This window comes from Bison bison, unplaced genomic scaffold, assembly GCF_000754665.1.
Source record: "Bison bison bison isolate TAMUID 2011002044 unplaced genomic scaffold, Bison_UMD1.0 scf7180017864282, whole genome shotgun sequence".
Classification (NCBI taxonomy): Eukaryota; Metazoa; Chordata; class Mammalia; order Artiodactyla; family Bovidae; genus Bison; species Bison bison.
The window spans coordinates 1,030,873-1,047,225 of record NW_011494854.1 but is presented as its reverse complement, the minus strand read 5'-3'; the positions used below and the strand labels follow the sequence as shown (position 1 = coordinate 1,047,225).

The 16,353-nt window shown below is 37.1% G+C and overlaps 1 protein-coding gene across 1 annotated transcript in view; it reads right to left on the bottom strand.

Annotated features, from left to right (window-relative positions):
• UBR3 (ubiquitin protein ligase E3 component n-recognin 3 (putative)) overlaps positions 1-16,353 on the bottom strand; it is a 205,486-nt gene that overhangs the window by 91,560 nt on the left and 97,573 nt on the right. The window contains 4 exon segments of the mRNA XM_010849413.1: positions 2,899-3,359; positions 5,402-5,575; positions 6,946-7,050; positions 10,298-10,439. Coding sequence (XP_010847715.1) covers positions 2,899-3,359; positions 5,402-5,575; positions 6,946-7,050; positions 10,298-10,439 — 882 coding nt within the window.

The window sequence follows — 16,353 nt, the reverse complement described above, 5'->3', positions numbered from 1 at the left end:
AAACTTTTGTAACATTTAACAATCTTTCTTCCTTTCTGAATCTCCTCCTCTTATGCCTCTCTAATGCCATTCTCTGCAGTTTTCCTCTTATTTCACTCTAACCATCCTGTTTTGAGTCACCTTTATAGGTGCTCCTTCCTCAGTTAATCTCTTTTATGTTTTTCCCTTGAGTTTTATACCAAGTGTTCTCATCTTTTTATTGTCCATATTCTTCCATATACAAGGCTCTATTACCTATATGCCTAAATTTGTAGCTCTAACTCAGAATTCTCACCTAAGTCTCTAACCCTGTATCCAACTGAACATCTTCACCTGGATGCCTTCCTTAAACTCAGTAACATACAAAACTGAGCAAGTCAATTTTACCGCTAATCCTGAGCCACCTATCCTCCTTTATCTTGGTAAACAGAACACTGTCTAAAGAAAAATGGAGAGGTTTTATAAATATGATTCAACAACAAATTAAAAGCAACTTAAATCTTCAAAAGCTAAAACCATCAAAGTTTTAAAACACTGCTTGTTTAACAATTTGTGATCATATATAGGAAAGACTGGAAAGCACTAGAAGAAACTAAAACAAATTTTGTGTGTGTGTGTGTGTGTAATAAAGTTTTATTAAAGTATAAAGGAGACAGAGAAAGCTTCTGACATAGGCATCAGAAGGGAGCAAAAAGAGTACCCCCTTGCTAGTGTTAACAATGAAGTTATATAATCCAAAGAATATCTGGAGGTTGTAAAGACCTCATCAGACCTACTCCCATAATTTACATTTTAAGATTAACACTGTCCTCAGGCAAGATACATCCTTGTAAAGACCAGGTCTACTCCCATAATAAACATTTTAAGATAACAGAAGGTTGAATCCAAAGACTGTCCTTAGGCAGGATACATTATTGGTATATAATCCTAAGGAATGTGGAGAAAGAAAAAAAGTTTGTCCTTTCTTCCTCCTTGAGAATTCTAGACCCCTCTCTCCCTGGGGACCCCTAGACTCCCTATCAACCTGCCTAGGAACTGACACTCTCATTCCCCCCTTTTCTTTTAGGAGAATTATGTTGCCTAGGGAAAAGGGGCGTCGTTCTCATTCCATAACTACTTTCGAGCTGACAAGGGGCGTTGTCCCTAAATTGATGAGGCAACATATTCTCCTAATCCTCATATTGAGGATATATGATCCAGGGGCCCCAAATAGTAGCTGGAGGAAGCTACAACAGTAGCAGGAGTTTGAGCAACCATTTGTAACTTAAAAGCTTTCATGCGGCTAGAAACAAATCCAGTTATACAATTACAGATGCAGGGAGCAAAAACAAAACAATCAGAATCAAAATTAAAAATCACATTATGTCCATAGTTAAAGTAAGGATTATTAAAATTTTTCTTTTATTTTCTACTATCATTTAAAGTTGAATTAATATTTTTTTAAAATAACAAGAGAATTATTAGATTTCCCACAGTAGTAACAGACAGCAACTTTTCCAAAGGGGTCTACAGGTTTGCGCATGCATGCTTAGTTGCTCACTTGTACCTGACTTTTCGTGACCCCATGAACTATAGCCCGCCAGGCTCCTCTGTCCATGGGATTCTCCAAGCAAGAATACTGGAGTGGGTTGCTATTCCCTTCTCCAGGGGATCTTCCCAACCCAGAGATCGAACCTGGGTCTCCTGCACTGCAGGCAGATACTTTACTGTCTGAGCTACCAAGGAAGATCTTAAAGTTGAATTAATACTTAAAAAAAAAAAAACAGCAAGAGAATTATTAGGTTCCCCACAGAAATAACAGCAACTTTTCCAAAGGGGTCTACAGGTTTAGAGTAGTAATTTAATGTCAGGGTCAGTCCCAGGCTGGATGAAGCACAAGCTGGAATCAAGACTGCCAGGAGAAATATCAATAACCTCAGATACCCAGATGACACCACCCTTATGGCAGAAAGTGAAAAAGAACTAAAGAGCCTCTTGAAGAAAGTAAAAGAGGAGAGTGAAAAAGTTGGTTTAAAACTCAACATTCAGAAAACTAAGATCATGGCATCTGGTCCCATCACTTCATGGCAAATAGATGGGGAAATAATGGAAACAGTGAGAGATATTATTTGGGAGGGCTCCAAAATGACTGCAGATGGTGATTGCAGCCATGAAATACAAAGACGCTTGCTTCTTGGAAGAAAAGTTATGACCAACCTAGACAGCATATTAAAAAGCAGAGACATTACTTTGCTGACAAAGGTCCATCTAGTCAAAGCTATGGTTTTTCCAGTAGTCATGTATGGATGTGAGAGATGGGATTATAAAGAAAGCTGAGAGCTGAAGAATTGATGCTTTTGAACTGTGAAGTTGGAGAAGACTCCTGAGATTCCCTTGGACTGCAAGGAGATCAAACCAGTCAATCCTAAAGGAAATCAGTCCTCTTCTAAATTTTTTTATTTCCTAAATATTTTTTAAAGGAAATATTCATTGGAAGGGCTGATGCTGAAGTTGAAACTTCAATATTTTGGCCACCTGATGTGAAGAACTGACTCATTGGAAAAGACCCTGATGCTGGGAAAGATTGAGGGCAGGAGGAGAAGGGGACAAGAGGATGAGATGGTTGGATGGCATCACCGACTGAATGGACCTGAGTCTGAGCAAGCTCCGGGAGCTGACAATGAATAGGGAAGCCTGGCGCGCTGCTGCAGTCCATGGGGTCACAAAGAGTCGGACACAACTGAGCCACTGAACAGAAACTCAACCAATTCAAGCATGCTAAACGTACAAGCACTGACTATCTTTGATTCCCCTCTTCTTACAAACTATTCAGTTATGATTACAGCTAGCCTCAGATGACCAAAAGTAGGGGTGGGGGTGGTAATATAAAATCTTCAACTGCATCATACTTTAGTTTAAAGCACTAAAAATAAAAATTACCTTTCTTCTTTGTCCAGTGTTTTCTTCTCTGCTGCAGTAATCTTTTTGGGTGGTACAGGAGGGGTCACTTTTCTACATATCTCTTCAATGATGCGTTTGTTCATTCTGCTTTGCAATGCAGCTTTTAGTAAAATTCTTTCTACTGCAGTTATACCATCTCCATGACTATATTTAGGAATTTCTGGTTGGATTAAAATTTCTATGTCATCAAGCCAAGGAGGATAGTAGGAATTTTGTTTTCCTGAGAGTTTGTGGTGAAGTTTAATTAACAAAGACAATATACTTTCTTTAATTTCCAAAATGGCTGTAGTTAACTGTGGAGCTGAACCAGGTGCAGACCATTTACTTGAAGTTTTAGGACGAACCACTTGATTTGCTTCACTGTTACTGCGATTGATGATCTCTTGAAACTTCTTTCTGCGCTCTGCTACTAAGCTGAAAACCTGAGCTGTACCAGAATTCTACCATTCAAATGAGAAAGAAAGAAAAATCAAGAGAAGGTTATTCAGGGTCAGTTTTAAAATATATTAGCATTAATTACATTTTCCAAAGGATATGTTCAAAGTTTCATCCAAAGACTTATTTAATAGATTTGTTAAGTAAATTTGTCCCTTAACTTCTCTCAAATATACTTAGTCCCACTCAATCTGGAAACAACAATGAGGAAAAAGGAGATTATCCACAGTAACACTTCTTTTGCAAGCCCCCTAAGCCTATCAGGGAAAATAGACAAAGCTTCAGTAGTATCTACAGCCATATTCAAAAGGAATCATAAACTAAGTCTTTCATCAGTTTAAAGGAATCAAAGCTATCCGACATTCATCAAGAATACTACACTCCTGACTAAATTCTAGAAGACCACGATATCATCCACTTAAGAAAATTATAAATTAATTTTTTCCAAGTTAATGAATCTCAACTGCTAATTAATTTCATTTTTAAAGAACTTTAAAAGTTTGAAAATTACTTCTAACATAAATGCTTTAAGTTACTAAAATGAAATAAAAGATGAAAAATTAATCTTTCATATTTAATATAACTATATTTATTTGAACAGATTTTTTAAAACTATTTTTCTCAATAATTTATCTTCAAAATAGCCTTTTTGCTAAAGCAGTCAAACTACATTAGGGCTCTTAGAAATCATCTTTTAATTAAGATACAAGTCAGTTTAATAGATTTCACTAAATTTTTTAAAGCAAGCATAGAAACAATGTTTCAATCAGCTGAGCTTTTATGAGCTTAATAGACATTTTTTTTTTTAAATGTCCAAGCTGTTTGTCAAGTTCCCTCTACTAGCACTAGAGGCAAAAGCTGCCTCTTACAGACTGCAATATTTTATTCAAAATTCTTTATGGTGTTCACAGAAAAAGCATACTGTCAAAGATAAAGTTCCTACAAATGAACTTGTTTCAATAAGAAATGTATGATTCAATGTTCTTTACTTGCAAAAATCTAGATTGTAGGAATTAGAAGTATTTAGGTTTAGTTGTTTGCCATGTCATTTCAAGACTTTTAATTTCTGCTTTTTATAAATTAATTAAGCTACATGCAATAAGATAGCTTATTTTTAAAATGAGTCCAAATACACAACATAAGAAGTTTAAGCTTTTTGTGGGCTTATTTTATCAGTTAATTAACTATCATATAAGCAAAAAAAAAAGAGGGGGGTTGTGAATGGCATGCCACCAGCAACTAAAGATAAAATTTATTTTGATTTCAGAAACATTCATTTTTAAGATGTTAGTAACAATGCTAAATGTAAACAGAACAAAATGTGTGTCTTATAATTGGCCCAAAATACCAACACTACTAAGAAAAGCTCACTATTAAATATGCAGTATTATTTTTTAAGTTCAATAATGTGGATTTTCTTTAAAAATAAAGCCTAAATTACTGCATTTTAAAAAGAATGCACACATACATTAAATGTTTTTTTTTATTGTAACCATATTAATTAAACACACACATATACACACAATACTTCAGCATTTGTCCCCATTTGCAGTTAAAGCCACATTGCTAGTTAATGCAAGTATCACATACATCTACCTCTCTTTGAAGAACTTTAGGCCGACGTGAACTCTGGCAGATTAAAGGAAAAAGATGGGTGAGGAAGAAGCTGCTTAGATATATCAGAGTTGCTTAGATATAAAGGACAATTTAAAGTTATCTATAATCATATTTATGTTTCTTTTGGATATGACTGTTTCTGTTGTTGTTTTGTTGCTAAATCATGTTCAACTCTTTTCAACCCTATAGGCCACAGCCTGCCAGGCTCCTCTGTCTGTGGGATTTCCCAGGCAAGCATACTGGAGTGGTTGCCATTTCCTTTTTCAGGGGATCTTCCCAACCCAGGGGTTAAACCCACGTCTCCTGCATTGCAGGCAGATTCTTTACCACTGAGCCACCAGGGAAGTCCTAGGATATGATAAGATGATCTAAATGACACATCCTAATATAATGAAGTCTTTCCCTTTTTTGTTCTCACTTTTACACTTACTTGTAAAGATCCCAAGCTATCAGAGCTGGTACTTGCAAGTGAGTCTCTCTTCACTTCTGGAGCAGTCTCTGGAACTCTCACTCTAACATAATTTATAAAGTGTCGCATATTTGATACTAAGTTACTACCAGGAAACCAACTGTCATGACAACGTTCAGGTCCACATGCTGATGCCTGAAACATAAACATAATGAATACAAATCTTGTCAGTGAGGTCCAAGATACAATGGAGATGTAACAAGCCCAAATAATGGTTCACTGCCTGTTATATCCTTTAATCCCTTAAAGTCACATTTACCAACTACGAAGTGCGAATAAAACCAAATGCAAACACAAAATTTAAAAACAAACTGCTTGATGCTAATATGGAAGTCAGCTAAACTTCTCCAGAAGAAAATACATTTTTCAATTTGGAAATACGCAGTACAGGATACTTTTCATCACCCATTAAAAATAACTCATAATACAGTCAAATAACACTAATTTGGACTAACTGTGGAAGGAAGTCTGAAAAATCTATCAAAAGTCTGACTTATTCTTAGAGGAATATTAATGATCTTTTTAATATCTATGAAAGAATATAGGTTGACTCAGCTTAAGACTACCAAGTACTGCCTAGCCTTTTCACTTGTCTGTCTATTGCTGTTGTCTTTTTGTATGGAGGGAATGAGAAAAATATCAATTAACTGTAAAATCAATTTGTAGTAACTAACAATTACTTTCAAGGAAATGATACTTATACAGTCCTGAAACACATTAACAACTTATATTCTCAAGTAAACATTCTTCTTTACAACAAATCTTACTCCATTAACTTAAAATCTTTACAGAAAGAATTTGCTATTCAAAAATAAAATCCCTAATGAAATTATTAGAATTTCTAGACTGAAGTCCTAACATAATTATTTACCAGTGTCTGTGTGTGTGTGTAGTTCAATTGCTCAGTCATGTCCCACTCTTTCTGACCTCCTGGACTGTAGTCCGCCAGACTCCTCTGTTCATGTGATTTTCCAGGCAAGCATATTGGAATGGGTTTCCATTTCCTTCTTCAGGGGATCTTCCTGACCAGTAACTACAAAAATGGCACTAGTGGTAAAGAACCTGCCTGCCAACACAGGATATGCAGGTTCGATCTCTGGGTTGGGAAGATCACCTAGAGGAGGAAATGCCACGCCAGTATTCTTGCTGGGAGAATCCCAAACAGAGAGGAGCCTGGCACACTACAGCCCATAGGGTCACAAAGAGTTGGACATAATTGAGCATCTGAGCACAGCACAAAAATGCACTAACAACTTTTCTTAGATCTACATATTACGAATTACAAATTTCAAATTCAATAATTCTCGAAATGGGAGTTTTATATATTAGTGAAATCTCTAAAAGAACATATGTAGTTGAAGATTTAAAAGGGCCTTTCCAAGTTCCTAAGAAGATTTTTTTCTAAGTTTGATACTCAGACAAAATAAATACCTTCAAGATGACATGCAACCTTTTATTAAGGCATACCACAACTTTAACATTTAAAAATATAATAAACTACTTACCTCTTCATCTGATTCCTCTTCAGCTGAATTTTCAAGTCCTAATTCAATCAGATATAAAACCATACAGAGTACATGTTCTGAAAGATTTTGATGATCCATCAAAATCTTTAAAAAGGGAAAAAAATGCCCCATATTACTTTTTTCCATAAAACATATTTCACTTAAATATCAAAAAGTATTTTAACCTTATAGACCAATGTAACATAATATATATGTGTTATTTATACATATATGTTATAATATATATATGTTATACATATCATATATACATATGTGTTATACATATCATAATCAGATATGTAAGTAAGTAAACATATACCTTGGTGAAAAGACAAACTCAAACCAAAAGAACAGGTTCCCCTCCCAGGATTACACAGTATTTTAGGCAATATTCAGAATCATTAGTTCACTGATCACCTAAAGTTTAACACATTAAATAATCCACTAAAACAATTATTATAGAAATACCAGTATCTAATAAAGTAATTTAACAGGAATATTTTACATCCTAAGTTATTGACACTTTTCTCTGGATTACAAGGATATCAGATAAATGTTTGTTACATAGGATAGTTCATGCAAATGTGTTTAGCACAGCACCTGGTATATAATTGGGAGCAAAATAATTGTTTATGGAACATTAATATTATTAAAATCTGTCTCTAAAATTATAGTCCTGAGCTTGAGTGCTCTGCACTCAGTGTTCAGTGTTCAGTTCTGTGCACACACTGTGTACATGTGTATGCACTGTGTGGTTTATACAAGAAAGGAAAAAAGAATAAAGTGGTTAGGAGACAGGTTGCGCTGAGGAAATACTGACAAATCTGACCTTATAAATGGATTATGCAAGCCTTACACATTTTATGCAGGACTCGGTGGGCTAACTTATACCAATCACTCATTCAGTATAATGCAACAAACTACTAACCAGAAGACACATAAAATACCGTAAGGAAAAAACAGCCTAGTAGCCATCTTGTTGTCTTCATTATTAAAAAGAAAAAAAAAAAAAAGCCAGCCAGCAAACGAGAGATTCTGTGGGGAGTGGCACTGTCCGCTGCAGGGGAGACTAGGGAGAACAAAGAGAGGCCAGTCTAGGCTGAGCCTCCTAGAAACTGCCCAAACAGCAGAGAGGGCTTGGAAAAGCCTTAGTCACTTAGGAGCTAATCTACTGTGACTAAAAAATTAAGACTTCCAGTTCACTGATTTTCTAATGTTCCATCTGACTACTGAGAAGACTTTTCCATTCATATTTTGTGTGGCACAATGGTGAGGAGAACAGACTTTCAGAACCTTTTAAAAACCTGATTTTTTATACACATTTTGTATATACTGAAGTTATTTGATCTTGAACAACACCTGGTCTTAAGTTTCCTCATCTTTAAAACTGGAATAATAGCCCAGAATTATTGTGAGGATTATACAATTAACATCTTTAATCTGCTTCAAATAATATCTAGCAACTGGTGTTCAACAAATAGTAGGGAGGTGGCGTAGACGGGTGGTGGGAAGAACAGGAGAGCAGTAAGGCGGGACTGAAGGTTGACAGGCAACAGAGGTAATCCTTCTAACCCAAGACTCTACAGGGAGGAAACCAAGGTTCAGCCACACACTCAGCTAGCGTAAGCAACACCAGAACACAGATTTTAGACTTCCAATGACTGCATACCGTTACAACTCTGCCTCCTTTATTATTAGCTAAAATCAAATAAATTCTAGCTTGAAAACCTGTGGTATTACATCTTACAGCTTCAAATGTATAACTTTAAGGTTAAGGAAGCAAAAAAAACTTTTTTAGGTACTACAATAAAAGAGAGGATGGTTTCAGGAGAGTTTTATTAACATGTTCTGTATTAAAGTTTTTTAATATTAAACATGGCAGGAGATGAAATGGTTTACTGACACTGATTTTTAGAAAGCTGACCTGCCAATGCAGTGTCAATTAAAGGTTCTTCTATTATCATAAAGTCAGGAATGATATTACAAAATTGAGATTTTTAAAAACTCAGTCATAGTAATCTTGTAACAACTAAATACTGCCTTTCTATTTTTGAGGAAATATTATTCTTATGGTAAGCAAACGAAAATGTTGAAAAAATATAACTTGAAAGGACACAAATCATTTGCAGTAGTCTTCTTTAATTTTTAAATCAAGATTTACTGACTTATTCACTTATTTAACCTTATTCAGTTATTTAACCTCTAAAACTCAAAAAACATATCTGAGGTCTTCCCTGGTAGTATAGTGGATGGGAATCTGCCTGCCAATGCAGGGGGCACAGGTTCGATCCCTGGTCCAGGAGGATTCCACATGCTGTGGAGCAGCTAGGCCCATGAGCCACAACTACTGAGCCTGTGCTCTGCAACAAGAGAAGCCCCCACAATGAGAAGCCCCCACACCACAGTCAACAGTCCCCACTTGCCCCAACTAGAGAGAGCCCACATGCAGCAATGAAGACCCAGTGCAACCAAAACTACATAATAAAATGTTTAAAAAAACATATCTGAGAGATGAGAATAAAAATAGAACTGTCACTCATAGGGATTTCTACTAGAATTAAAATAATGTATATATGTGTACACAAAGCATCTGAAACAAAATCTGGCACTAAGTAAACATTGAAAAATGTCTATAAAAGATCAAAACTATAAATATCCTTTTAATAATAAAAATATTCTATTTTAATTAAAAAAAAGAACATTTTAAATTATTTTACTGAATAATTTTCTTAGAAATGAATGAAAATAAACCATTCAATTGGTTTTTTTTGAGGCCCATGTCTAAAATTTTAACAGGAGTAATTTTTGCAAGTAAAATGAAAAACTGATCATGGGGTAGAGTTAAAAAGAATAGAAGGTATAGAAATCTAAAAGCTGTATTTGTTTGTATCTCAAACATTAAGAAAAAAAACAAAAATGTCTGCTAACTAAATTTAATATATTAATTTTCTTAAATAATTTAAATAATATATATGTAGTGGTTGGAAATTTGTTAACAGGCATACTTTTTACTTTTAAGTTAATTTTTAATTTTTCAAATTCTAATTAGAAGAAACAATAGTTTTTTTTTCCTTTGTATCTAATTGTATAATAATTCCTGTCTGAAACTGATAGGATGAATAGTTTCCCATAACAAATGGTGTAGCTCTGTTATTTTCCAACTTAGATTTGAAATTACAAGAATACAACTCACATACATGTGATTATGACATATCCTCACACATCTTAAATATATAAATACACTTTGCTTTATAAATGGTACTTTTATGTTCATATTATCTTTTGGCATTTTTATTTAAGAATTATGGTAATAAACTCTAATCTAGTCTTCTTAGTCAAATTACTACTGTACCTTGTAAAGCAGAGTGAATAGCACAATGTGTAAAGTTTTACAGTGCAAAAGTCTCATGAGACCTTTATAGCTGGGATGGAGTGGTGTCCTTTTCTTATAGGGTGGCCAAGGATTTCCAGGGAATTTTCCACTCTGTTTTAAACTATAAAAATAAAATAAAACCAAAATTAGATGATAGACACAAGATTAAACTGTGATTTAAATGGTGATTCCATAGCTTCAATCACATACGATACATGCTACTTTAGCACTTTTTGTAATAACTTTATGTACAGACCAGTAAATTTCCTCAACCTTTTTCTGGATATACCATACTATTGATTCATTACTATTGAACTCACAGCCAAGAGCACTGTAACAGCCTGAACAAAGCTTATCTAACAACAAATCTTCTCTGTAAGGCACATCAAAGCCTTCTTGCCCTCAGCAACACTACATGGTGCTCTGGTACTCCATGTGGGAGACATTCTAAACAGCAAAATCAGCAAAATCACCAAAGGACAAAAATTCAAAAACACAGCACTGAACTGACCATGAAGAGGACCCTTGTCTATAGTATGAGCTGAAACAAGAGGGCAGAGTTTTGCTTTTTCCCACTTGAATCTAGGTGCCCTCTGCACATCCACACAAATCTGTAAATAACCAGTAAGGTGCTCTGAGTATTGATTCAAGGTTTACAAATAAATTTACCAAGTAGTCAAATTAGAAAATATAGAATTTGAAAATAATGAGGATCAATTGTATATGACAGAATTAGCATTACAAATCAGTGAGAAAAGCATGGATTCTTCAGTAAATAGTCTTGGAGGTGGTTTTCTGCAGGGGGAAAAAAATAAATAAATCACTACTTCACTCTATAAAAATCAACTCCAGGTGGATTAGAGATCCAAATATAAAAAAATAAAACTTGAGAACTAATAAAATTTAGACAGTCTAACCAAAAAGCCATCAAAGATAATCCATACACCACTTTCAATGCAAGAATCATGAAGGGAAATTAAGTTTTTTTTTAAAGGTTCAATTTCACCCAGTAATCCAGAGAATGTAAGTCATACATTCAGCATTCAAAGTTAAAATGACATAATGAACATAAATATTTAATTTTACTTTCACTCAAAACTCCAATGACAATAATAGTAACAGTATTTTTCTTTTAATGAAAAGCACAGGATGAGGAAAATCCAAAAAGGGAAAGAGAACGAAAATTTTGTTAATCGGAAAGCAAATGGCTATGTGGATGATTCTAGTAAACCTAAGAAAGCCAAATCACAAGAAGGCAAGGGGGAAGGCTGAAAATCAACCCCAATTACTCTGCAGAATCCTTAAAAAGCTCAGAAACTGGAAGCACCTGGTACATCAATAATTGGGAGGTGAGCATGTGCTTGCGTGCTCAGTCACGTCTGACTCTTTGCGACCCCACGGATTGTATGTAGCCCGACAGGCTTCTCTGTCCATGGGATTATCCCAGCAAGAATACTGGAGGGGGTTGCTGTTTCCTCCTCCAGGGGATATTCCCAACACAGGGATCAAACCTGCATCTCCTCTGTCTCCTGCTCTGGCAGGTGGATTCTTTACCACTGAGCCCCTAGGAAGCTGGAGTTGAGGAGATAGGAGGCTAAAATGAGGACTGGATGAAACTGCTTCATCCCATCCCAACAGAATGCTAGCTGGAGAATTCATCTCTGAAGAAGGTAAAACACAAGCACGGTTTAGGGTAGGAGGACATGCGGTTAAAGTCTTCAAATGCATTTTGATTCAGAATACTTAGGCTTTGACTCCATTTCATTTACAGAATAACGGCAGTCAGACCACTATATTCTGGGCAATATTTGAAAATACTTCTTTGAGAAATCTTACAAACCAAAAAAGTTTCAAAGAGACTAACATAGGGGCTTCGCAACAAACCTGCTTGCTCAAATCACCCCAGAGTAAAGCTCAGGATCCACAACATCCACCAAGGCACTGAGAGCTAGCTCTTCATCACAAGCAGCCAGAATTATAGATATCCTAAGAATGCCTCTAACATGAAAGCTAGAGACTTAACAGTAGAAGACTCATCTAAAGGGAAAAGGATATTATGTAAGTAGGGGAAAGAAAATCTTAAAAATAAAAATAAAAAATTACAAGAAGAGGCAAAATGGTTTCCTGTTAAACCTATATAATGTAGGTTTCGAAGGGCAAAATTGGTGCAGCCCACATACCCATATTAGCAGAATTTCCTGACATCTGAATGAGACAAGAACACTATAAAAAGGAAAGAACTAATTCATAGTCTGGTCTCCATACAGGAGTTGATTTTTCCTGAATATCTTCTGAGACAAGGATAGGCTAAGCTGGCGCTTTAGGCATTTCAAGATCCTTCTGTCTATGGGTATGTTGAGAGCAAAGGGACACTCTTAAGATGCTGATGTGATTCCTCAACATAACACTGATGAGAAAAAACAATACAGACAAGAGAAAGAAGAGGAAATGGCAGCTTCTCAGGAAACTGCTGAAATTCCAGGATGTAGCCATAGAATTTACTCAGGATGAGTGGGAATTTATGGACATCACGCAACGGGAACTATACTTGGTCTCCCTGGGTCCTGTCTGTAAGCCAGACATGGTTACATGGTTCTTTTGCTTTATGGAGCAAAAGAAGGATCCCTGGGACGTGAAGGAAATGGAGACAACAGCCATACATCCAGGAACTGGGGCCACCACCCAAGTGGAGAATGGTGACTTTGGGATTAGCTCAAGATTTCTGGGGCACCACCCTATTACCTTACCACCAACCAATCAGAAAAAAGTCACATACCCTGTAGCCCTCTCCCCAAATTTTGCCTATAAAACCTTCTCCCTAAAAACCATACGGGGATTTGGGGTTTTTTAGAGTAGAAGCCTCTTGTTCTTTTTGCTTGGTCCTGCAATAAACCCTTCTCTGCTTAAAAAAAAAAATTACCATTAACATACCAGAGAAATAAGTTGTATCTATGATTCAAGAAGAGGGTGTCATTACATTGCTTAAAAAAAAAAAGAAAAAAACTGGTTTCTATATAATACTATAGTGGCTACATATAAGCATAATTTTTAAAATAATTCCAGTAGTATATAATAAAATGTTTTAATTATTATATTTCATTTAGCATAGAAAAGCAATTTTTAGCTTTTGTTTGCTTTAAGCACTAGGCCCCTAAATATGCAATGTTTAGATTAATAAAGTGTTCTGACATAAAAGTTATATATTTGTTTAAGGCAGCAGGTAACATCATTTGACTGCTCTTTTCAAAATCATTAATGGAATAATGTAAACAAAAAGCTGCATGACAGAAAAAAAAATTTTAAGTGACTCAAACCAACACCTAATTACTGACTGCTGCTGCTGCTAAGTCGCTTCAGTCATGTCCGACTCTGTGCGACCCCACAGACGGCAGCCCACCAGGCTCCCCCATCCCTGGGATTCTCCAGGCAAGAATACTGGAGTGGGTCGCCATTTCCTTCTCCAAATTACTGACTAGTTTGAGACAAAAATGACACATATAAACTCATACAATGTACTTTAAAACATAGGCCAACAACCATTAACCTTCAAGGTGGGAAGCAACATAAGTATCAGAAATTAAGAGTTCAAAAAAATTTGCTTTCCAGCTGAATTTAAAATAACCACTATATAAAAACCACATTTGTCTTTTGGAAATGGCCTAGATAATAGTTCCAACACTGCCATTAACAAACATATTTCACTGAACTTCTCTGGATCACAATGTCCTCATATATAAAATATAATACTAAATTGAATAAATGGTTTTCCAACTGTTGGTTTGTTCTTATTGGGTTTTATTTTTCACTTTAAAAGCTGAATTGTCCATGAAAGGGTATTTTGGAAGGGAGTAAGGAAAGCGACCGGCGCACTAAGCGTGGCCAAGAGGAGCTACCCCACGTCCAAGGTCAGGGGCAGAAGCCGGGAGGACCCCATGCCCAAAGGGCGGTGGCCAAGAGGAGTTACCCCACGTCCGAGGTCAGGGGCAGCGGCCGAGAGTGCCAGGCTGCAAGGACACAGGAATGGCCGAGAAGAGCTACCCAAGTCTGAGGTCAGGGGCGGTGGCCGGGAGGAGCTACCCCACGTCCGAGGTCAGGGGCGGCAGCCAGGAAGAGCTACCCCATGCCTCCACGCCCAAGGCCAGGGGCGGCAGCCTGGAGAAGCTACACACCCCCTGAGCCCAGGGGCGGCGGCCGAGAGGGGATACCCCGCGTCCGAGGTCGGGGTGGCGGCCAGGAGGACCAACCCCACATCCAAGTAGCGGTGGATGCATGGGTGCAAGAGGGCCTAGAGGAGCTATTCCATGTTCAAGGTCAGATGGGGCGGCAGTGAGGAGATACCCCTCGTCCAAGGTAAGGAGCAGCGGCTGTGCTTTGCTGGAGCAGCCAAGAAGAGATACCCCACGCCCAAGGTAAGAGAATCCCAAGTAAGATGGTAGGTGTTGCAAGAGGGCATCAGAGGGCAGACACACTGAAACCATACTCACAGAAAACTAGTCAATCTAATCACACTAGGACCACAGCCTTGTCTAACTCAATGAAACTAAGCCATGCCCGTGGGGCAACCCAAGACGGGCAGGTCATGGTGGAGAGATCTGACAGAATGTGGTCTATTGGAGAAAGGAACGGCAAACCACTTCAGTATTCTTGTCTTGAGAACCCCATGAACAGTATGAAAAGACAAAATGATAGGACACTGAAAGAGGAACTCCTCAGGTCAGTAGGTGCCCAATATGCTATTGGAGATCAGTGCAGAAATAACTCCAGAAAGAATGAAGGGATGGAGCCAAAGCAAAAACAATACCCAGCTGTGGATGTGACTGGTGATAGAAGCAAGGTCCAATGCTGTAAAGAGCAATATTGCATAGGAACTGGGATGTCAGGTCCATGAATCAAGGCAAATTGGAAGTGGTCAAACAAGAGATGGCAAGAGTGAATGTCAACATTCTAGAAATCAGTGAACTAAAATGGACTAGAATGGGTGAATTTAACTCAGATGACCATTATATCTACTACTGCGGGCAGGAATCCCTCAGAAGAAATGGAGTAGCCATATTGGTCAACAAAAGAGTTCGAAATGCAGTACTTGGATGCAATTTCAAAAACGACAGAATGATCTGTTCATTTCCAAGGCAAACCATTCAATATCACAGTAATCCAAGTCTATGCCCCAACCAGTAACGCTGAAGAAGCTGAAGTTGAACGGTTCTATGAAGACCTACAAGACCTTTTAGAACTAACACCCAAAAAAGATGTCCTTTGCATTATAGGGGACTAGAATGCAAAAGTAGGAAGTCAAGAAACACCTGGAGTAACAGGCAAATTTGGCCTTGGAATACGGAATGAAGCAGGGCAAAGACTAATAGAGTTTTGCCAAGAAAATGCACTGGTCATAGCAAACACCCTCTTCCAACAACACAAGAGAAGACTCTACACTTGGACATCACCAGATGGTCAACACTGAAATCAGATTGATTATATTCTTTGCAGCCAAAGATGGAGAAGCTCTACACAGTCAACAAAAACAAGACCAGGAGCTGACTGTGGCTCAGATCATGAACTCCTTATTACCAAATTCAGACTTAAATTGAAGAAAGTAGGGAAAACCACTAGACCATTCAGGTATGACCTAAATCAAATCCCTTATGATTATACAGTGGAAGTGAGAAATAGATTTAAGGGACTAGATCTGATAGATACAATGCCTAATGAACTATGGAATGAGGTTTGTGACATTGTACAGGAGACAGGGATCAAGACCATCCCCATGGAAAAGAAATGCAAAAAAGCAAATTGGCTGTCTGGGGAGGCCTTACAAATAGCTATGAAAAGAAGACAAGCGAAAAGCAAAGGACAAAAGGAAAGATATAAGCATCTGAATGCAGAGTTCCAAAGAATAGCAAGAAGAGATAAGAAAGCCTTCCTCAACGATCAATGCAAAGAAATAGAGGAAAACAACAGAATGGGAAAGACTAGAGATCTCTTCAAGAAAATTAGAGATACCAAGGGAACATTTCATGCAAAGATGGGCTCAATAA